Genomic DNA, 24,521 nt, shown 5'->3' on the forward strand with positions numbered 1-24,521 from the left:
TCAAAATGTGAACTTTTGCGCCCCCTCATTTATTCTTTTTCCCCCTCCAGAACACCACTCACCCCCTCCGGGAAGAAAAATGAGGTAAAATCAGCTGGGACTGGCCAAAACGCCACCGCCCCGCAGCGAGGCCAGCCAGCGGGTTGGCGACGACACGGAGCCAGCAGCCAGCCGTACGGTCGGGCCCTTTCCCTCCCTTCAACCTGCAAGGCGGGACAGGAGGAGGAGGAGGAGGGTTGGCTTCACCCCAGGGGGCTGCCGAAGACAGCGGGGAAGGCTCGGCGCTGACAGCAGCCGCGCCCCGCACAGGTGAGAGCCGTGGGCGAGGCGGGAAGGAGGGAGGGGAGAAGGCCTTGGGCGGGCCGGGGGGACCTGAGTGGATGAAGCCCGCGTCAGTCAGGGGCAGGGCAAGGCCGGCGCCGGGGGATGGCGGCTCCCACCCGGCCTTGGGGCCGCAGTTGTGGAGGAGCGGTGGCATCATGCGGACGACCGCCGGGGTAAGGGCGGCGGTTGTGGGTGTCAGGGGAAAGGCACCTGCTCCCTGTGAGGGGAGACGCGGGAAAGCTCCCTCGGCGGGCTTGTCGGTGTCAGCGGCAAGCCCGCCGCTCCCCTGGGCTGTTCGGTTCATCTGTTGTTTTGTTTTTTTGGGTTTTTTTTTTTTTTTTTTTTTTTTTTTCTAGGACGTGTTGGGCATCTTCTGCCTGTTTTCTGTGGCGGCCGCGCTGGATTTCAAGTACCACCACACCGAGGAGCTGGAGGCGTACCTGAAGGGGGTTCATGCCGCCTACCCCTCCCTCACCCACTTGCACAGCATCGGGCGCTCGGTGGAAGGTAGGGGGTAAGGGCGGGGGGAGGTGGCGGGTAGGCGAAGGCTTTCTGTTTTATTTAAATCGGGATAAATGTTGGTAAAGGTGGCTGCGATGGCGTTTTCCTGCGCGCTTGCTGGCGGCGGGGCTGCTCTAATCGCAAGTGCAGGGTGCCTCTCTGCTTAAATCTCTGTGAAGTTTCCTCTTCCTCTCGCTTAAGCGTGAATAACAAGCTCTGATGACACGTACGACGCTTCAGCTAGGGTAAAAGTTCTCCCAACACCTTTTTTTTTTTTTTTTTTTTTTCTTTTTTTGAGAAGTGGCAACCTCCTGAGTGGCGGTTTCAGGAACAGGGCTGACTTTAAAGAGCTTAAAATGTGGGACCCCGTTTGTTAAGTGCCCATTCAGGGTGGGGCTGTAATAAGTGTGTTTTCTAACGTGTGGGTATCTTAAAAATATCTTCGCTTTTTGGCTTTACCTATTATTCCAGTAAATCTGGACTGACTAGAAAAAGGATTTCAAATTCCATACTGATGCAAGGTCTTGTGTTTTAAATGAAGAATGGGATTTCAGTCTTGAAAATATATTCAAATCAATTATCAGCTTTCTGGCCTTATATAGATACTTGAATTTATCTCTCTGTGATTGGTACTTTCTTACAATAAATTTATAGAAAAAAACGGAAGTTTTAAATTTGTTTAAAGGGATTAGAAAGTTTAGTGTTTTATTAGTGTATAAATACTTTAATGCAGATCTGGCTAGTTTTAAGCAAAAAAAGTAGATTTCAATTCAGAAAATTAAATGGCTTTGATAAGAAGTATAAAACTAGACGGAGGAGTTCATTCTTTAGAAATGTCATCTGTTCCTCTAATCCCATTTCATACCACTGGAAGGAGACAGTTGTAGCATCTATTATCAAAGCTATGCTTGTGTCTGAAAAAAACCCAGACCTACAATCTTCTGGGTAGATAATTATGAAGAACACTAGTAGTTTATTTTCATACCTCCTTCCTTGTGTTACCATGTGTGTCTTCAAATTTTTTAAACTGTATTTCTCTGGCACACAACTTTTAGTTGAAACGAGGATTCTGTTTCAGTGAGGTATCAAACAGCTGTCATGTTGCTGTGGATATGTGATCTTGTCTCTGTGCATGTCTGCACTCATTTTTTAGAAAGTCTCATGGGAAGGCTCAAACTGGGCAAGGAATCTTAAAGTTATTTAAGTTGTGTTCTTGGTTTCATCAAAGGCGGAATCATATTGGATTATGTTATTCATCCACACAAGAAAAAGCTAGTCCCTTTAAGTACAGTTCCTTCCAGTACAAACTACCTATTATCCACATCTTCATTTTCCTACCTTGGGGGGACTTAGCTAACATTTTAATGATAGGACTAGATTCTGACTTCTCTGGCATGAACTCTGCTGGCTTATCTTTGTGCAAGTAGGACAAAAACTTTCATCCAACCTGAGAGATTGAAATTTTGGCTTTTGCATATCTAGCCATCTGAAAGTTGGTAACATGAAGTGTTCAACTTGTCTGAGTTCCACCAGCCTGAAAACTGGAAATGCATCATCTCTTGATTGTGATTGAGCAATGCACTGAAACTTTATTCAGATTTTGGTATATTGCCTTCTGTTTGCCAAACTGTGTGAGAAAAAAGAATTACGTGGGCTCTCCCTTGTTCTGCCAGCTACACGTCATGATTCACAGATTCACAAAAAGGTGATCAGTTATGCTTTTTGCATGCCCTGTGTGCCTGCAGTATTCTTCTGAATGGAATAGGCAGTCAGTGGAAACTTTCTCAGTGCCATATAAAGCAGGATGGCAGTGAAAAATGGTCAGTGCTTCTCTGTTCCTTTTTCTTTTTTTTTTTTTTTAAATGTTAAGAGATTTCCACCTCCGTTAAGAAACGTGCCTTTTGAGTCCATAGAAATATGGTAAAGGATGGAACTGAATTGGGGTATTTTATTTTTTCCTCATACTGAAAGAAAGTTTTGTGACAACAGTGGTTATATAATTTTTGTGAAAATGAAATTTCAATTTTAGTCAGTGAGCTGAAGTTCTATTCCTCTTTTCTTAGATAAGCTGACAGAAACAAGTGGGTGCCTACTTGTATGGGTTTGCTACTGTTGTACCACTAACAATTAGCTAAACTGTGATAGCAAAATATATTAATGGATGATGAGAAACAGAAATTAATTTAAATACTATAAAATTGAGATCAATGTGATGTAGTAACTTTTCTGCTAAGCTGTTGACATTCCTGATATGAAAACTGTTGATAGTGAATACAAATCCTGTGAATGAGTGTGGTGGCTATAAAGCCACCAGACATAATTTTTGCTGTTCTCATGAATAGCTATTGTTCCCATGTTATTCTTAAATCTAATCTAGGTTTTCCTGTAATTTTATCTAATACTCTGGTACTATATACTGCTATCTAGTCTTGAATTATGAAGAATGTGAAGTGAAGGCTTGACTTTTAGTTGGCATGTGTAGAGCCTGTGAGTGTACAGAATCTACTGTGAGTAGTACAGAATCTACTCTTAGAAGCTCAAATGTGGAGAGTGATAGGGACCTCTGTATTACCACTTCGGAAAGTGATTGCATGTAGTTTTTTAACAGAAATATCTGAACGCTCTTCATGTCAGAAGCTCCAGGCAACTCATAAAGTAATTTAGGTCTGGAGGTCATCTAGTCTGAGCTCCTGTTCAAAGCAGGCTTAATTTGAAAGCTAGATTATGATGCTCAGGGCCCTCTCCACGCAAGTTTTGACTATTTGCAAGGGTAGAGATTCTACAGGGTGTCTGGGTACCTGATCCAGTGCTCAGCGACCTTTGTTGAGGAAATGTGTTTTCCTGCATCTGATTAGACCTTCCCTTACTGTGAGTTGTTACCTGCTCTTTTGCTGTGCACCTCTGAGAAGGGCCTGGCTCTGTCTTCTCTATAATGTCCCTTTAGGTAGTGGAAGGTTGTAGCTGTATCATTCTCCAGGTTAAACAAACTGACCTCCCCCAGTCTCTCCTCAGATGCAGTGTGATCATCTCAGTTGGTCCTATGCTGGAATTCCTCCAGTGTGGTGGTGCCTCTCTTGCGCTAGGGAACCCATACTCCAGATAGAACTTTGCTAATGCTGAGTGGAGGGGAATAGTAGTTTCCCTCGAGCTGCTGGTTTGTGTTCTTGCTGATGCAGCCCAGCATACAGGTTGCCTTTTCTGCTGCGAGAGCACACTACTGACTTGCATTTATCTTGTCCACCTGGATATTCCTCCCACACTCTGCAGCCCCTAAATCGCAGAGCCGCAACCTGTACAAGCATGGCGTTATCTTCTTGGGTTGATAATCCCAATATGGGGTTCTTCCATTCTAGGTGCAAGACTTTGCATTTGCCTTTGTCAAACTTTATGACTTTTCTGTTGAGAAGTTCCTTCAGCTTGTCAAGGCCCCTCTGAATGGCAGCCCTGGCCCTGATGGAGATGTTTAACAGTATCGGCCTAAGTATTGACCCTTGGGGAATGCTGCTGATAATTTGCTGTCACTTGAACCACCAATTCCTCAGTCCAGCCAGCTTCTGACCTTATTGTAGTCTACTTCTCTAATCCGTATGTTCCCAGATTGTTTACAGAGATACTGTGAGGGTGACAGCACTGGAACAGGCTTCTCAGGGAGGTTGTGAAGTCTCCATTCTTGGAGATATTCAAAAGCCGTCTGGACACAAGGCTGTGCAACTGGCTGTAGCTGGGAGGAGGGGGTAACAGCAAAAATTATGTCTGGTGGCTTTATAGCCACCACACTCATTCACATGATTTGTATTCACTATCAACTGCTTGAGCTGGGAGGAGGGGGTGTTGGACCACATGACCTCCAGAGGACCCTTCCAACAGCTTCTGTGATTCTGTTGAAAGCCTTGCTGAGGTCAAGGATAAAGAAATAGAGTGCTTTCCTCTCTCCTGCTAAGACAATCATTTCTGCATAAAAGGTAGGTGGTCAGTTATGATGTCATGGATAAATCTGAGGCAAGACTTACAAAAGTGTGTTTATTTGATGTATGTAGACCATAACATCAATGTACACAACAGAACCAGTACCAAGAGCCTCACTGGAAAACAAACTAAAAGATGCCTGATCTGCTTTGTAGTGGTTTACATCACCATATGGAAATTCACTGCCCCTCTGCCCCGATTACTGGGAACACCTTTGCTAGATTACTGGGAAGAATGTGTTCTAGACTGGCAATGGCCTGTTCAGTCTCCAGGTCTGTACATTTGGAAGCTATGATATATAATGCATATCATCTGCTGAACTATTATCCTTAAACGAGGGGATAAGGGAGCTTAAAAAGATGTAGCCCACTGGCTGATAAAACTAAGTGTTATCTGTTTGGTCTAATTTAGTAGGTAACCTCAAATCCCTCAGGATTTGTAGGTGATTTGTATGTTTGTGAGAGACCTGATACAGTCTTACCAGCAGGTAGACAGAGATGTGCGATGGCCCAGAAAATATCTTGGTTCTTTTATATTGTTTCAGATGTTGTTGAATAAGCTCGTAAAAAATCTTTGGCAGGCGCTCTGTTTTCTAATACGCACAATATCCAACCTCAGTACAGTATGTGCACTCTATAATAATAGAGGAGGCTGCAGAGCTGCGTCAGGCTGGAGAATGGGACCTGGTGTAAGCGTATTAACCTGTCCTGCCTAATGCCACCCCCATGAAAAACAGACTGACTCTTCAGTAAGCAAATCTTACAGTGTACATTATCAAAAAGAAAATATTTGATGTATGCGTATGTTCTGTGGCTTTTCATTGTTCAAGATACTGTGCTATTCTTCCTTGATAAGAAAATGAGAGTGGTGGGAAGCAGAATTGAGGATTCCCTGATGACCTTATTAGGAGAACAAAAACAAGCGAGGTTGAAAGATCTGAGTGACTTTTGTAGTCGATCCACACTCTTTAAAACTCTTTTCAAATAAAGTGATAGCATGCCAATTACATCTTGTTTTAGATCTAGCTTTTCAGGAGCCCAGTCTGCATTTTTAGAATTCCAGTCAAATTGGAACAGTTGTAAACATCATCCTTAAGCCGGATCCTGCTCACTGAGCAGAAAGTGGTGTATGGTTAAAGTACCTCTGTATTTACCTAGTGAAGAGCTTCAAAGCTGACTTAATAGATTAACATCTCCTTGGCAGATTCTATCATTGGACAGACAAAAAGCAAAACAAAAGAAACTGACCAGATTTTATTGTGGTTTCATTAGAAATTTTCAGAAATAGCTCTTGCAAAGGAGCTGTTCTGAAAGCATTTTTAGGTGAGAACTATGTGGTTTAATCATTTTATTCTGCTGCTTACTATTCAGTTGCTCTCTTTGTTGCCTTTGAACTGGCACATTCAGTCCATTAATCTTAACCACTTTGCTAGCTTTCACTAGTCTACCAAAAAAAATATCTCACTTACTAGCATTCTGTTATTTCTGCTCTATAAACAGAGAGGCTGAAGCATGCAGGGGTGTGTGTATTTGGTTGGTTTGGTTTTCAAAGTTCATGCAGGACTTCCACATAGCTGCGTGCATAGAAGATACTCTGTACTACAGGGAGGGTGTACTAAGCAGGGCTCCCAGCAGGCCAGGTTTCTCAGTGGCTCAGACAAGGTCCCTCTTGGAGCAAATCATATCTCCTTCCTGCCTGCATTCATGGGTTTCCCTCCTTGGGAAACAGAAGGGAATGACGCATGCTCAGGTTTCCATCTGATAAGCAGCTGTGACTTCAGCAAAAGGGCTCATTAGGTATTAGGATTCAGGAGCACAGCAGGAAGTGTGTGCTTGCCTGATATAGGGTTAATGGCGAACCTAGGCAACTAACCTGTCCCTGCCATCATTTTGCACAAACATCAGTGGAATGTGTGCTCAAGATGTGCCAGGGGTCAGTTTAAATCTCCTGACTGTTCTGATACAGTGTGATTGGTACTTTTAGGTGTTTACGGGAGGCTATTGAACAGGGGAGTGCTAATTTCAGGTTCATTGCACTCCAGTGAAAATATTTAATAATAAAAGACAAGGTATTGTACTTGTCTAGTCTATATATTGATAGTCTGTGTATGTAGCTGAAAAATTATGTCTACCTGGGGAAAAATAGGAACTTATTTTCAGACATTTCTTGTGATGCAGTATGGAAGGAGCCTGGGTTACTCCCATCAACAGTAAAACGCACTGAAAATTTTATTGAGTTTACATTAGAAACGCTTACATTCTGATGTTTTTACTTTGTTTAAAGTACTAGAAAACAAGTTTTACTGCTGGAGAAAACAAAACTGAAATGTATCCATAAAATGTTTATATTCTACTGGAATTGTTCTTATCAAGTTAGTTTCAGGGGTCTGGCACTGTACAAAAATAGAATGAGAAGGCAATACATAGCCCTGTGTACTTTGAGGTGAGCTTCTCAGTGTTACCCGTTATTAAATGTTTGTACAAACTAAATGTGGGTACCAGTGTATTTAAAAAGAAGGAAGAAAAAAAGGTGATGAGACTCTTTGTCTTGAAAATAAACCAATTGTCTAGAGGAAAATCCACAAAGAATGTGATCAAATGTCTTCGAAAAGAATATTGCATTTTTTTTCCTGTGGTTACATGATATGAGGTGTGTTTGTGTAGAAGGGTATTGGCTTCTGTTCGTTCCTCTTGAATAACTCCTGCAGATGGCTTTCTTTCCTGTCTCCAATCCTTGATAATGTCTCCCCTTCCCCCCTCCTCATCTCCCACCCCACAAATTTCCTCAGTACTGTGAATTACAGGCTCACCATGCAAGCATGGCTTGTGTAGATAATACAAGCAATGAGATTTTCAGTGTTCAATTTTAGAAACAAGAATGAATGAGACATTTTCCACTCTGAGGGCCTCATGTAAAGCACACTAAAGTCACTTGGCTCAAGTCCAGAGTTTCATTTAAAAATGGGCATGATAGTTAAACTTTTACCCATTCTTGCCTGCTTCTCTTCTGAATTTTTTTCCCCCCTTTGTGTGCCACTTCCTCTTTTTGGTCTCTTCATAACCATCTTTGGTCTAGTCTTTGTCAATACTTGTGGCATATAAAATGTATGTTAACAAGATTCTGGGTAGGTTTATATGTTCATTTTATTATTGAAAGGGTGTTTGGGTTCATGGATGGGCTTAATTTTAACAGCCTTGTAAACTATTTGCAGCATATTATGTGAGTCACTGTGATGGGAAGGGAAAAATAACAGAGGAGGAGGAGGAGGAGGACTGGCTCCTTCAGGGTTTATGTAGTCAAGGCTAAACATGGAAAAAAAAAAAAAAAAACCCAAACAAAACAAACAAACCAAGCCATAAAACCAAGAAGTATTAGACTGTATTTTTGAAAATCTTTGGCTTCCAACTGAGCTTTGCTCTAAACCATGTGCTTAAGTAGAACTGGATGTTACTGCATTAGCTTTAACTTCTAAGTCCCATTTGTCCTAACTGAAGCTAAAAATTCTTCAAATGTTGAAACATAGTTTCATATTTCATCTGACTGCATCCTCTAGTTACCAGAATTAGTTTAAAGGTGAATACTGTGTATGTCTACTTTATAGGAGAAAAGCCATAGCACTTCTACCTTCTGCAATAGTAGTGTAACCACTGTAATGTGACACAGGTAGTTTGTGTGCAGTCAGTCTTCTGGTAGCCAAGTACTAAGATTTTGCCTGATAGCATGACTTAACATTGCTTTCCTGTCAGTATAGCTATGCTTTTTACACAAGTAATTTATAAAAAGTACATAGCTTGGTCAGTGTCAGATGTTTAAAAGATTGATAAGACGTCACTCTTAGAGATGCAGTCAGTGACTTTGACCATGTTCCTGTTCTCTTGCAGGGAAAGTAAAATAATTTTCTTAAATCTTCTCTTCTCTACACTTGCTGTGAATTGGTCAATCATCATTGTCTTGCCTTCTATGCTATCTCCTACACCTAACAATAATAATGAAAATGTGAGTATGTATTGTGCAGTTTTCTTTTGCATATACGCGCAAATGAAACTTAAATACAGTTCTTGCAGAAAATCTTGTGGAAAGGTTTTTTTCTGTGAAACATGCCATATCAGAGATTTCTGTCCCAGCCTAAAAAAACAAAAATCAAACAACTGATTGAAAGGAACCTCTCCTAGCAACATAGATCAAACACTTCTCGTATTAAAACTGTTATCTAGTACTGGAATCTTTGTTGTAACTTTGAAATGGGAAGATCTGATCTGTTTGGAAATAGTCCTCTGTTCCTGTGAGCAGCATTTTTTAAGACCAGTGTCGTGGGAAGGATCTCTGCTCTCCTGACTCCTCTCTACCCCTTGTTTTGTAATTGTCTAGTTGCAGCAATATTTGTCAAACTTTCCTTCAGAGCAGTAAAGGTCTTAAGCCTGCAGCCATCCTGTTTTCCCTCAGCAAGGCTTTGCAGCTTTCCATGTTTGTTTAGAAGTAGACAGAATTGACAACTGGGCATAGTAATTCACACCAGTGAAGTTAGCAATGCTGGGGAGTTTGTGTAACATGGAATCAGCAATTGCAGCTGGTGAGTGCATTTTGACTCTTGTCTATCTCCTTATCCTGTAGCTGGTGTTGGAAAAACTAAGTACGTAGAAGATATTTTTGAAAAACCAACCAAGCACAAAAACACAGAGCTCAGGATACTAAACTGCGCACAATGGACAGATAAATTACCAGGACTTTTTTCCCTCACTTCTTGTAGGAGTCTGCTTTTTGGAGTATTGTATCTTTAGGCTTACATCTTGCATCTTTAGGCATGTAAGTAAGAGGTGTGATCTTGAAACATGGCTTGTGATCCCTTGTATAGCTCATAAATACACTGATAATTTAACTCTAATTTATGGTCTGCTGATTGCAAGGGGCAAATTAAACCCGTACTCTTACTTCAAGTTATTTTATATGTAACTCACTGTTGATTTACACTGATCCTAAGTAGGTATTCAGTTCCTCAAACCGGTGTTTCTTGGATGCTGTAGAGTAGCAGAAGAAGAGAAAGATTCTCCAATGAAGAAAAAAATAAAGCATAACCATTAATCAAGAGATGGCCTTCAATTAAGGGTCTTCTACCACCACATTATGTCTCTTTATTAGCCTGTTGCAGCCTACATGTGCTGGTCTTTGGGTTGTGCTACAGGGCCTGTATTTCCCTAGGAATAGGGAAAATCACATGAATGTTTATGTTAATGATCAGTGACGTGGGTTAAATTGCCCTTTCAGTACAATGTGGTTAATTTTTAAGCAAATTTTAATCACAGACTTACTTAAAAAGAAATAAAACTCTCACCCTATGCCTGTATTTTAACCAGATGGTCGATCTGCATTCTCCTCTTACTTGAGGAAAGCACAGTAACACATCCCTCCTACCCCACTTCAGGGTATGAGGCTTTTTATTAGAAGAGCGTTTCTAGTAGCTTTTTATTCATGTCCTACAAAAGGAGAAAAGTAGTGCACCTTGCATCCCTTTGGATGGCCCTTCTGCCTAGGACCTCTGGCTGTAGATCCTTGGAGCTACCGGTATTGCTGATTTGCAGGGCTGCTTAATTAAAGCTTTACTGTATGTAGCTATGGTATGGCATATTGTCTTCAGCTAGTTCACAAAAGTACAAATGGAGACATTAATTAGTTGATGGGCAAGTTGTGACTTCTTACCCTGAAGCATTTGTTCTTAGGCAGTTGTTCCATGTGTTATTTTGCATAGAAGAGAGATTTAGAAATTTTTTTTAAGACTGGGTCTTTTCTTTGCATGAAAGCTGGATGTGCACATGATTGCTAGTTCTGCTTTCAGAACTTTTTGTGAATAAGGTAGCTATTGGAGATGGAAACAAATAATATGTAGGGCTGGCTGTAGCTCTCTTCCTCTCCTAGCTGAGATACTACCCTCCCTGTAAACTGCTCCACTTCTGGCACAGCAACTTTTATAATCTATACAGTGGTTCAGATGTGAGGAAGAGTTTAGAGGATGCTTCTAAGCAGGTGATTCTGTGACTTGCTAGGGCTTACTTCTTGTTATGGGAAAGGTCAGTTCATGGCAATTGGAGTTATTTAATTAAATGACTGTAGCTACTGTGTAACACGCTGAGCTCACAGTGGATTTAGGACAGTTGAATTACATTTCCTGTTTGTTCCTAGCCAATGTGTTCTACATCTGTGGGTCGTGGGGTTACCTGGGGTGTTTAAGCAGAGCTTGAGCAGGTCTGCAAAAGTAACATTTAACCTACAGCTAAAATAAAAGCAAACTGTGCTCTCAATAAGAAATGCAGTCCTACTGTGTCAGTTCAAATGTCCAGTCTGCTTCAGTATTCTTTTTTCCAAGAATAGCTAGAGAAGAGTCTAGGAATAGGGTAGGCACAGAATGATATCTCCCCAGTATATACTTCTAGCCACATGCAACCTGACAAAGTGTATTGCCTAATTGTGGTGGACCTAAAGTAGGTTAAAGTACAAAGCTTGCTTTGATACACAATGCATTAGGGTGATCTCAAAATCCAGGAGGAAATAAAGGCCACCAGAACATGTTTCTTGAAGAGACAAAGGACTGAGATACTCAGTTCATAGGTAGTAACACTGCCTGAATTTTAGTTCCTTGTATTTTCTCTGGCCTTTCCTAAAAGGCAGTCACTGATGTTTCTGAGGAGATGTTATCCATTTTGATGGAGAATCTGGAAGCAACTGGTCAAACTAACGTAGCTTGTTAACTAAACCAGAAACAGATTATAAGGACTGACTTCTTTTAAAAAAAGTTCACCTATCTTGCATTTTTTCCCCCCTCCAGCCAGTTTAAAAAAAAAAGATGGTGAGGGGAAGCTGCTCACTGTCTGAATTTGTAGGACTCTGCTTGCCACTGTTGAGATGTTGTTTGGAGCTTCCTATTCTTGGAGCAAGTGTAATGTCAGGGATCTGCCAAGGATGTTTACAGGATGTGCACAGCAAGTCTCTTGATGAGGCACTTCAGTGCACTGAAACCCTCAAAGTGCACCAGTAACTTCTCAGCCATGTAGGAGCAACAACCTGTAGTGTCCTCCTGGTTTTCCACTCCCTCTCTTGCCTTCAGGTGGCAGGAATAGTTTTGGCCTCCTCTGCCTCTGGTGGCAAAAGGGTAGGCCAAAAAAGACGGTTGAATCTGGATAAATTACACTTAAAACCAGACCATCCCCTTCCTTGTGCCTGTCTTGTTATAAGCAATCACTCTGCTCATGACGATCCAATGGTACTACTGTCAATAGATAGTTACTTTCTTTTATGTATACAGTAGCTTTTCTGAAAATTACTAGATGCAGTTTCACACCTTTCTCAGAAAATAAAGCTATTTCCTGGTGAAAAGGAAAAATAGTCTGGTTTCTGGGAGTGAATGTGAAACCAGTTAGTGTAAATAGTGGGGAAGGCCTCTTTAGGCTAATTCTGTGTGTGTGGTGCTCTCCTCTGTGAGCAATACTGAATAAGGTTAGTGTATATTAATTTTAAAACAGTATTCCCTTCTGGGTTGTTTTTGTAAGAATTTTTTAAAAATTATTTGTATTTCTTGATTTGCGTTTAAATATATATAAGGTGCTATTGTAGTGACTGTGCTCTGGATTGGCAATTTGTCTTGTTTTTGTATATAAAGAGTGGTTGGTTATGAGAACTGGAAATGGTACAGTGTGATGAGTCACATATACGTAGGAAAGAAAGAGTTGTCGTTCTCATAAGATAGAAGTCCTGTGAAAGTGCCTAAAGCAGCTATGGATGTCCCAATCATCCAAAGATTTGTAAACCTTTAGGAAGATAAGCATGTACATCAACCACGAACTGTTCTGATTCTCTTCCCTTCTCAAATGCTTTGGTTATGAATAAACAGTATCTTTTTTTTTTTTTTTTAAAGAGTCATTGGTCATTTCTATAGTTCTGCTTATAAGGTAGTGATTCTAAATTGGATTGTCTGGTATAATCTCCAGAAGTAGATAGATGCTTATTAAATAGTGGGAAATTGTTACTTGTATTTACTTTTTCTCTTCAGAGAGAGAGGTAGCCTTATGCCTGTAAGAAGGGATACAGGGGAAGAGACCAGAAGTGATAAGCTAAGCAGTGGCCTCAGCATAGTAACTCTGACAGTGGTAGTGCATCTGTTGCTGAAACATTCTGGTACTTTGTATCTCAAGAAATACCACAAACAGGCTGAGATGGGACTGTCTGTATTAGCACTTAAAGTTGACAAGTGAAATACAGAGCACAGGATACTCCTAACACTTTGAAATAAAATTTTAAAATGCTGCACAGGTACTGTACCAATTAGTCTCTCTTGCTGTTATCCTCAAACAACCATTTGCTTGCTTGTCAATGATTTTTACTCCTTCCAATAGCTTTTTAAGAACAGTGTGGTTAGAGTAGTTCTTGCTAAGTATGAACTCTTCTACAGTCTCTCCATCAGGCAGGATACTCGGGGAAACAAAACAAGTAGCAAAACCTTTTCTCTCTGCCCCCCCCCCCCCAAGAAGTGGTATCAGTTTGGGGCAGGGCAGGGTGGGGAGGTGGCCATGGTAGACCTACAGTCTAATGTTACCCTGGGCTCTTTTGGGTTTGTTCTGCTTACTTATGCACCACGCTGAACATTGCCAGATATGCCTGGTTTACATATATGATTGATCTGTATCTTTTTAATCCTTCAAAATACCTTGAAGACTTTAAATAAAGTGTCCTAGCTCTTCTTGAGAGACCAACTTTGTTCATTACTAATGCTAATCTGGGTCAAGTCTTTAGATAATCCTTTCTGTCTCAGTGGACCATGAGAACATGGTATACTGAAAGTGAGGATGAACTCTCACAAAAGAATCTGATGTACTACAGCTGTTCATACAGATGTCTATCTGATCCCAGCTTCAGGTATGTAGGTTATTCTGAGTATAAATTAGACATTTAGAGTATCTGTGTTGTGAACACACAGCTGCCTTTTTTGGCTGATAACTTACAAAATTTATATCCCCAAAGGCTACGCTTATATTACTTACCATAATCTGGAGGGTGCTTTATTCAACAGTCTGGCTAGATTAAACTCACATATTCATTCATGTTTGTAAGGCTACTTCTGCAGTGCTACTACCTCAGTCATTCTGATTAAACATTTATGGTTGTATAAATGTGTTGGTTAACTCAAATTCTGTTAGAATCTGAGTCAAGCTGTGTGTGCTGTTGGACAGTCCCCTCACAGAAGACAAGTTCCAAAATAGCTTTAGATTTTCAAGCTTGAATTGGTGATGGCAAATCAGAGTACCAGAGGGCAAGGATGCTGCTGGTGCTTGCTTAGCAAAAGGAAATTGCTTCTGAAGTCCTTCATTAGCTGTGGTTGTGTTTTGCCAGAAGACAGTGTTGCCCCACTGTTATGGAGAAACTAACACTTTGCTTGTTGAAGCTTGGAAGTATAATACTAAGCTACATAGGCATTTAATGTCTTTGTATTTCCATCTTCTTGTCTATGTGTGTGCACATAGGTGGCAGTTGTACTCCTGTCTTAACACACTGACAGAACTGAGCGTTGCAAGGAATACAAGTACACATCAGAAAACTTAAAAGCCAAAAAATGGGTTATGTTAGTATGCAAACAGATTTACTGTGAATGTGATTTAAAAGTTAGAATTGATAAAGCCAGGATTGATTTCTTCATCTCTCTCTTCCTGCAAGACAAGGAACTTTATATAGTAATAAGCATAGTTTGACTTAGTCTTAGAACATAGGTGTCAAATGCAGCTGGGAAGATACCTTGACATAGTTCTGCAATGAAAAGAAAACTGTAAAGATGCCCTAGTATCTTGTATGGTAACAATTAACCCAGATTTACACTACTATTACAGGTAGTCAGTAAGGATGGAGTATCCCAAAGACATTGCAGAATATGTTGCCAAATGCAGTTAAGGAAATGTTTTGAATATTAGTATGCATAGTTAAAGTGGATTAAAGAGCATATGAGAGATTATGTGGGAATTGTGGTCTATCTACAGACGCATGTATCAAGGAGTGACTCTCTCATGCCATCCCGTCTCCCCACAATATTTTGTATAAGTAATGCAGATGCTAGTTATTTGCATCGTTTCTCTTTCTTCTGACAAACCATAATTATGTAATGGTTGCTCTTGCAGTGGAAGCTGTTATAAAAAACAGCTGTATGTTTATTTCACTACTGTTCCTTGGTGTTCTCATCATAGAATCTAGGCTGAAGCTCTTCTGCTTATGCTGGAATTGAGCAGGATTGACACAAGCTATGCCTAAGGCATAGCCACTACCCTCTTACCTTATCATTGAATAAAACCTTGTCTGTCTGGTCCCCCTTCTTATTTTGCACTGCTTTGGTTGTATGCTTTGGGGGTCAGAAACATATTTTAAAAGTCTGGGTGGAGCACAATAGAATGAAGCTCTGATAGGGAGAGTTTTCAGGATTGCTGAAATATCAGTAGTCAATAACAAACTGAAGAATAATGATAACGCTTTTAAGTTGTTTGCGCTTTCATTTAACTTCTCTATCTTCCTTTCTTACTATTAGTGTGGCCTTACCTACAGCTTAGGGCCACATCTTTCCGGGTAATATGCAAACCACCCTTGTAATATGCTACTTGGCCTGTAGAGTTTGTTGCCAAACATGGGATAAGTAAGAGTAAAATGAGTAAGTTTTAAGGAAGAGGATATGAAATACAAAGAAGTAAATTGTGGCTAGTATCAAATCTCAAGAGTATATTTTTTGAGGTCATTACTTTTGATTTGGTATAATGCCATATCTTTATTTATAATCTAGCTTTATGCATTTTATAGGCAACATAGATGGATCCAAGCAGATTCATATCTGAGTCTTGGATTTAGACATCTGAAAACTCCATTTTCTAGCCAGTGTCAGAGCAAGTTTTGTATGAGCTGTGTTCAGTGCTGTACTATTCAAATGGGTATTGAGTCAGATGTGGAGCCAGAGTAAACTGGTTTTGACAGTGTTTCCCACAGCCTTCTCCTGGACAAAATGGTAAGATGCAGACTGGATAGGTGGCCTGTGAGATGAGTAGGAAACTGGCTAACAGGCTGTGTTCAGAGGGTGGTCATTGATGTTTTTTACTCAGGCTGGCAGCCTGTCACAAGCAGGATCCCCCAGGGATCCGATACTGGACTCTACACTGTTCAACATCTTCATAAATGATCTGGACAATGGGATTGAACGCACTGTCACCACATTTGCTGATGATATCAAACTGGGTGGTGAGGTGGACAAGTCAGAAGGGTGAGCCGTCTTAGAGAGATCTGGACAGGCTGGAAGAGTGAGCTAGCAAGAACAGTGTGAAGTTTAACAAAGACAAATGCAGAGTCCTGCACCTGGGATGGAATAACCAAACAACCCAGCACAGGCTAGGATCTGTGTGGCTGGGGAGCAGCCTTGCGGAAAGGGAGCTGGGGGTCCTGGTGGAAATAGAGCTGAACTTTAGTCATCAGTGTGACGCTGCAGCAATGAAGGCAAATTGGATCCTGGGCTGCATCCACAGGGACATTACTAGCTGAGATAAAGGTGATCATCCCATTCGGTGCACTCAGGCTTCATCTGAAGTACTGTGTCTGGTTCTGGTACCCATAGTTCAAGAAAGATGCAGACAGACTGGAGAGGGTCCAAAGGCATGGGGGGGTAGGGTGGGGCATAAAGATATTTGAAGGACTGGAGAACCTGTCCTGTGAGAAACAACTGAAGGAGTTCAGGCTCTTCTCCCTGGAGAAGAGAATACTCAGGGTAGAACCTCATCATGGGATTCCAATACTTAAAGGGTAGCTACAAAGAGGATGGAGGTTCTCTCTTCACAAGGAGCAGTGTGGAAAAAAGACAAGGGGCAATGGATACAAGTTGCACCAGGAGAGGTTTCATCTCAATATAAGAAACAAACTCGTTATAGTGAGAACAATCATTCACTGGAACATCATCTCCAGGGATGTGGTAGAGTCCCCATCACTGGAGGTTTTCAAGATACAATTGTACAGGGTGCTTGATAATCTCACCTAGGCTTGCTTTCCCATGAAAGGTTGGACCAGATGATCTTCTGAGGTCCCTTCCAACCTGGGCTGTTCTATGGTTCTGTGATTGTTTCTATAATTAAATTGTTCATAGACCTTGCATTCTAATGAGAGTCAGTTTTCCTCTTATTTCTGTCCTGTGCCTTTCTAGGTAGGGACTGCCTCAATATGGATCAGCGTTACTGCAGTTCCTACCCATGAAGTCAGTGTGCAACACATGGCCAGCTCAGGACGACTGTAGTCAGCCTATTGCTTGTTCTGGGTCGAAGTGGACCTCCATGCAGACTTTGGAATCCATAGTCTAGCTTGAGTGGTACTGACAGTGGGTCTGGTGGGTTGCCCAGTCATTTCACTTCATTTCCTAGCCATAACTTTCTTTGAAGTGGCAATAGTTCTTTTTCAGAAATGAAGCTGTAAAGAACAAAGTGAAGAAAAGTAGGAATACATTTCAGAACAAAACAAACTAGGGAGTGCAATCCAGATGGCAACATCTACAAATGATTTGGTTTCTTTCCCACTAGATCTGGAGATCAAATTCAATTCTCCATCTTAATTCCCTGTTTTCAGAGATCTGTTTAGAATACTGGTACTCTGCCATGAACTGTAGCAATGCTAGAAAATTTTTTTAAGACTGTTAATTCTGTTAGAAGCTATGTGGCCTGGCTCTGTTCCAGTACAAGTCTTGTCCCGGGACACACAGTTAGAAACACACAGTGGTCCCGATTACTTGAAATACAGTTCACTATTTAGTTGAAGTCAGTTCTGGTTTGGCAGTGAAAAATGGCTTTTTGCTGTACATTCAGTTGATTCAAAGCATAAGAGGTAGCTCAGCTGTTCACTTCAGGTACAAAAACAGAGTTATCGAGGCTTTACTGATTAAAGGAAACTTATCTATATGCTGAATCTTTTTATATGCAGTAAATTACTGCTGTATGGAAAGAAATCTTACATCATCCCTCATAGGTACAGTATCCAGTACTGCAGGCTGAGCAGACCCAGGAATTTATTTTAATTGTTAATGGTAGGTTTAATACTTCTCACAAGCTGGAAATGCCAGGAAATAATTGGTGTCTCAGTTCATGGGAGTGTTTATCATTTAGATGGCCCTCACACAAACTATAAACAGTCTAAATACTAATGCTGGAAAGGCCAATTTAAATCGGTACTTAATGCTAGTCTATACTTAGCTCTTCCTTGTGTTTCCCATGAGTGCAGTATCACAGTGATAGCAGCAGGAATGAGCACTGCTGATAGCAAGGCACTGGAAATCTCATTTTTCTTAATTTGAAGTCAGAATACAATGTTATTTGTAGAAAGTCTTAAATGACTGGAATAACTATAGTGTTTTAGCTGTACTTGGACTCTTAGTGCTTTAGTATATATAGCACTGCATTGGTGCTAGTGCTGCTATGGGGAAGTGGCTAAAGAATATGGCACTACATTGGCTCACAAGATGCTCCAAAAAGTCTGTGTGCAATGGATGTGGATGTTGTTATTGCTAGTAGTTGGCCTTGAAATAGCCCTTGTGATCTGCTTCCTTTCCACGAAAACCAGGGACTAATCTTAATGTCTGGTGAGATAAGATGCTTCTTGTTCTAGGGACTACAGTATTGTTTGGTTTCTGTGATTGGTTGGTTATTTTATATATTAGATATATTCATATATTAGATATATTTATATATTAGATAATAATTATGTACAGAAAGGTAATATAAATGTAGTAAATATATTGGCTAGTTTAGTGCAGGATCAGGACATTAAACCTGCCTTCTAGGTCACTGCTTTGTGCTTGTGTAGGAAATCATCAAGGATTTGAGGAAGCTAATGCTTTTAATCAGCCCTTAATTCACTTGATCTGAAAGGACGTTTTACATGTAATTCACTGAACCTGTTGGCTCTGAGATATTTTGAAGACCTGTCTGTGTGCTTGATACTCATGGTGATAATGAGCAGTCCTAGGGCTGAATGAATTAATTTTTTTTATAAAAATATGTATTTTTTTATAAAAATATGCCTTTACAGAAGGCATATGTCTCCTCTGTAGAGGAGCGTCTCTTACAATTTAGCTCTATCCACCTCCATCCAGGAGGGAGCTGGGACACCATCAGGTCTCCAATATAAGTCCTTTGCTACCTTAATCTTATAATTTCACCACTGTCTTTTAGATGTGGGATGTGCTTTTTGGCGCTGCAGCTTGGTCTGATGAATCCCTAGCTAGGGAAGCTGCACGTTGTGAGTTCGCAGTAGTCATCTTAAGTTTGGACTGTGGCAGAAAGGCTGCAAATACAATTGTAAGCAGGTACATTCCTCTTGGTGCAGCAGTCCATATGGCAACTGACAAGTTGGGAACCAAGGAGGGATGTCTGAAACTTCCTTCCAGTAGAGAGGAGAGCTGGACAGAATGGCTTAGAGGGTATAGGAGCACTCTGGAAGGACATCCTTCATACTCTATTGCAGGTTGTCCCTGGATACAACCATGGAGAGGATGACACATTGCAGAGGTGGAAATTGAGATGGTTGTCCACACTTGACTATGAATAAAAGTAACATGATTTTTCCTGACTAGGATTTTTTTCAGTTCCAAACATACACTACTGCAGTAAGACTTATCATCTGTTTTCACAGAATTTCAGGCAGGTTGAGATTGGAAAGGACCTCTGGAGGTTATGTAAGAGAGAAGGGCTAGGGTGGTGGGGATGGGTGATTCTCTTTCTTTCCTTTTTGAAGAAGGATGTGCTCAAAAGCTAGTATCTCTGGTTTCTCCACTCTGTAGCTTGTCTAGACTTACAGAAATCTAAACTATTTTATTTTTTTTAATGGAACAGTAGCTCTGCATACAACAAAGCCGAATAACTACCTTCCTCACCAAAGCACTTACAGTGAACTTATTTTTAAAAGTATGGATTGCTTGCTCACATTGCCCTTTAATGCAAGAGTCAGTAGCAGCATCTCACAGCTTCATGCATAGCATGTGGATAGAACGGTTGAACACCAATGTCTTCTAGAGAGACTGTGTAAAACTACAGGATCTTGAGACCTCTCCTTGTTGAATCTGTCTCCTCTCAGTGCTGTCTTGTTCCTTCTTGATTCCAAACCTGAGACTCTTTCCTCAGTTTTACCTGTCTTGCAGTGTTTTCCTTTCTAGCTATGTGACTGGCTCACTGCAGTGATACCATGAGGGTCATGGCTTCCAACTCTGGGAAACTGTTATGCTCCAGAGGTTGTTTGTGGATCATCAAATCTGTAGTAAAGATTTAGGAAATAATGCTTTTTATAGTACTGGATATTCTGGCTCAGCCAGACCCGGTACAAGCAGCACCTACATTCGTCTTTCTTGTAAGTAATAATGACAGCTGGACTCCTGAAACAGCTCATGAGTCCCAGGAAAGCCCTTTGTGAGAGCTGGGGACAGGTAGCATGCATACAAGGGTCTGGGCATTAGCAATCTATAGGCTCTGACTGCTGTTATCAAGGATCTCATCGAGTTTCATTGCTGCCATCTACTGAAACTAGAGCTTTCCACCTCATTGAGCAGGCTAGTGGGAAGCATAGTTTTGCAGATGAGGTATGAAATGCCACAATATCCCTAAAAATAATAATAAAAATACCCCCCTTAAATGAGGACTTCCAAAATGTATGCATATTTATTTGGTTTTGTTACTTAAAGTTCAGCTTCCTATGCAGCATCAGTGGTCCTAACTAATACTCTTTCTGTGGCTACTAATTCTTTCCCTGCTGATTTTTTTGTCTCTGATACAGCTCTGCCTGGTATCTCCTGTTTTCTGAGCAGTAACTCATGAATGTGTTTAGCTTTTCTGTGTTGTCTTTAATACAAAAAATATGCTCTTTGTGAAAAAGCTCTGTATGTACTTCAGAAAACCCTTATGATTTAATATGTTGGGGGGAAGACTGTCTTATTTTAAATACTCTTTAGCTGCTCGGTGACTTTGCTTGACAAGATCTTGCTTGCTAAACTTGATTTGAAAAATGTTTATTACAAAAAAAAAACCCCAAACTCTTTTCTAGCACTGGTTAAATGCTTTTGAAATTGCAAGGTTCACTACAGACTTATGGTCAGAAGGCAAAACATGTTTATTCGTCTAACTAATATAGCAAGTACTCATAGAATAAAAACCCCACAGTCTACTTTGATGTGCTATATGTAGGACTGACTGGGCAGCAACGAAATGAGAATTTGTACGGTGGTCTTAATGACCAACTTTAGTTTGTTTTTGTTTTTTTTTTCTCTAAGGTTTGTATGATTTTATACTTGTTTAAAAAAATGTCTTTTCCCCTTCCCCTCTTAAAGGTAGAGACCTGTGGGTTCTTGTTCTGGGAAGGTTTCCAACCCATCATAAGATTGGCATTCCAGAGTTCAAGTATGTTGCTAATATGCATGGGGATGAGGTACGTTTCAACTTTTGCACTGTCATTTATATCAAATACACTTACCAGGGGTTTAGACTGAACTTCTCTCAGGCGTGTGCTACTTATTATTGAGGTATCTCATACCTCAAAGAGGACATAGTATGTGTGTATTTCTTGAGGCATTTCAAGAATAAAGTTCTCTTGTTTTAACGGAAGGGCTTTAGGCAACCTTATATCACTGCGAAGAATCCTACAATCCCACACCGAAGACCTCTCTTAAGTAGAGAGCTTTGTCTTCTCCACGTGAATAAACCCAGAGACTTTAACTTTCCCAGCAATGAGTCAGATGCAATAGTTTGCTTGTACATTATTATTACCTAGGCATGAAGATAGAACTCTTCAAATAAATCATAAGATTGAATAATAATTGCTGTGAAGCACCAGATGATTTATTTTGGGAAGAAAATTTCTCTTGGGAACTTTAAGTTAGGAATCCCTAGATTCATCTGAGATAACACAGTGAATACAAAACAAAAAGCAATTTCAGGATTAACTTGCTCTGGAAGGAATGCCCACTTATTAACGATAAAGGAGAAAATGGTGATTATGAACCTTTCTGGTTTAGTACATGAATCTGGAACAGAAAGACTCAAAGTTTCACTCTTCTCTATAATCTTTTCTTGCTTTCTATTTCCCTTATTCTTTAGCTTTATCTGCTTATATTAGTCATGTTCAGGATAAGTTTAAACTACACAATGTATTTCTATGCAGTCTTTAATGTGAAGGGTAAGTAATACAACAGAAATGACAAAATTCGTGCATATCTATATGTATATGCTAGACCGTCAATTCCAAAAATGAAGAAAAACAGATGTAGTAGGAAGTGTATCCTGTGTAAAGCATAAGATATCACAAGCTATTGCTATTACCGATACTGTGTGTGAGCACTTACACGCCTACAGACACTTGTGACGTTATGTGCCAAGAATTTTCCCCAAGTTAGACTAGTTTCACCTTGTTTGACAGTGGCTGTGCTCGAAGTGCTGCTGGGAGTCTTGAGTGCTTTGGAGTTTACCTGTGTGGGAGTAAGCTGATTCATGGTTTCAAATGGGTACACATGTTACTAGATGCCCAAGATGGGGTTTGCAACTCCTAAAACTCCTGGTGTATGTCAGCAGGCTAGTCCAGGGTGCCTTGGAGCTGAGGCTCCATATGACAGTCCCTACAGACTGCTGAAGGGAATTGCAAACCTACGGCTACAGATGACCCAGCTTCAGTGGGAAAGAGATGGAGGGCAGGATATAATCTCATCCAGAATGGCCTGACTCTCAAACTCAGTATTGCTGGACTGCAGAAGGCCACTCCTATTGAAACATCCACAATGAAGCACTCCTGCCATTACGGCTGCCCACCTGGAAATGCACAAGGAACTTTGACTGTGGAGAGACATGCATTGTTCACATATCCACAGGGTCAGGAATTGCTGGAGATCAGGCAACCTGGATCACTGCCTAGGATCTAAACTTTTATATTGACTTTGTGAGGAAATGAGGCAAGACTCTTTTTTAAAGTATCTGGCACTGTGTCTGAGTTTGAACAGGGTTGATCCTTGAGCTGCCTAGGTACCGTACAGCACTCCGTGCCATACTACATTCTAGACTGTTCATTAGACCAAGAATGCACATAAGGAAGATTCTGGAAATAGATCTATTCTTCCTTTTCAGGCCCTGATGATGAACTTTGCCTTATGTTTTTTTGTGTATGGATATAATGCACAGTTGGTGTTTGTTTTTCCTATCTGACCATGAATGTATTTCAGATGGCAGGAAATGAGTTCCTCATATAGAGGAGCATTGGAGAACTTGAATATTTTTTTCCCATGATCTGAGATTCTGCTGGGCTAATCACTGGGGAAAGATTCAACTACACCTATAATATATTAAGCAGATAATTTTTGCACTAACTGTATATGACAAGCTTCAACTTGCGCTCCAGTCTTTGGTGACATAAAACTGCAGTATTATGGCTTCATTGATCTAGTTAGGTCTCTTGTGCTTCAGTGATGCTTTCCGTAAGTGTTACAAAGTGAGAAAAGTTCTGTTCTCAAGTGTTGTTCGGTGATGCTGCCCTTCTAACTTGTCATGATCACACAAATGACACTTTCCTTTTTTGACTCAGCTGGCTGGCTGTTCCTGAAACCTAAAAGTTGCGGGGGGAGCCTGAATTGCATGTGTGCAGGCTGTTCACACATGCCGCTGAAAGAAAACCTGGGTTATTTGGAGAGCTGCCCAGTGGGGAAGTTCTAATAAAATAATGTGAGTACACAATACTAGGAAGAGAGTACTTTTTTCAGAACTGGAGGGATTTAAGTACGTTAATTTTTCTTAGTATTATAAGACATGACCAGCCAAGGTTGTGATCACCATTGCCAAATAGAGTGAACTTTTGCCCCAGATCCCCAGAGATGCCACAAAAGACTTGTCCCATTCTTTGTGTGCCTATATGAAGTTGGACACCATTTTTAACAGTACTCTTTGTTTAACCCAAGCCAGATTAAAACTAATAATTGGAAGTAGTTATCGCTTGCAGCTATGTGAGACTTTAATCAAAATGGCACTAATAGACTGCACAAAATGCATAAGCCTGTGAAATGTTAATAAAGTCTTCACTGAGAGATGAGTTGCCTGCTCTTCTGGGGCAGCTGTGGTTCTGAATTAGGCAGCAGTCTCTCTTGTCCCAGGCTTGTACTCTTACTTGAAAGATCTCTTCTTCAGTGTGTACGCTCACATGTTCCTCTCCGGGGAAGAACTCATTCCACTTAACACTGACCACAACCGAACCCCCAAACACTCCTAAGTCATAAATGGGAGCAGAACTATCACCTTTTGATCAGCTGTACCAGTGACTTGAGTCCAGTCTACACAACTGAACCATAGCATCTAATCAGAAGGCTGTTCCTAAACCATGTATCTGACAGCAGGAAAACCCTTTAAGGAAAAACATGTCTGAACAAAGTGTAAACTACCTGTGCATTTCTGTTTGTTCCTTTTAAGGAAGCCATAAACTTAATACATTAACTTTCTGCAGCTACAGTGTAACTGGGCCATCACAAGATAAACTTTTTCCCAGGATGGTAATGCTGATACCAACCCTTTTCTCCTAAATCATCCACTTCTGATCACTTTCTTAGTGTCATAGTATTTTGCCTCTTCCATTATGTGAAGCTGAGCCTGTACTGATAGGCCTAAGCTAGCCTACGTGAAAGGATGTGTTTGTCTTGCTGGCTTATCCTGTGATTTAAGTTAATGCAACTA

At 40.7% G+C, this 24,521-nt stretch overlaps 1 protein-coding gene across 2 annotated transcripts in view; it reads left to right on the top strand.

Annotated features, from left to right (window-relative positions):
- The first annotated feature begins 428 nt into the window (after positions 1–428).
- Positions 429–24,521, top strand: part of CPM (carboxypeptidase M) — a 34,565-nt gene continuing 10,472 nt past the window's right edge. The window contains exons 1-3 of one of the 2 annotated variants that reach the window (XM_074825449.1): positions 435–497; positions 681–831; positions 21,149–21,246. In XM_074825449.1, coding sequence (XP_074681550.1) covers positions 480–497; positions 681–831; positions 21,149–21,246 — 267 coding nt within the window. In that variant the 5' untranslated portion in view covers positions 435–479. Of the gene's footprint in view, positions 498–680; positions 832–21,148; positions 21,247–24,521 lie in introns of both variants that reach the window. The other variant, XM_074825450.1, reaches the window with a different exon arrangement.

The sequence above is a fragment of the Strix aluco genome, chromosome 5 (genome assembly GCF_031877795.1).
Source record: "Strix aluco isolate bStrAlu1 chromosome 5, bStrAlu1.hap1, whole genome shotgun sequence".
NCBI classification, from domain to species: Eukaryota; Metazoa; Chordata; class Aves; order Strigiformes; family Strigidae; genus Strix; species Strix aluco.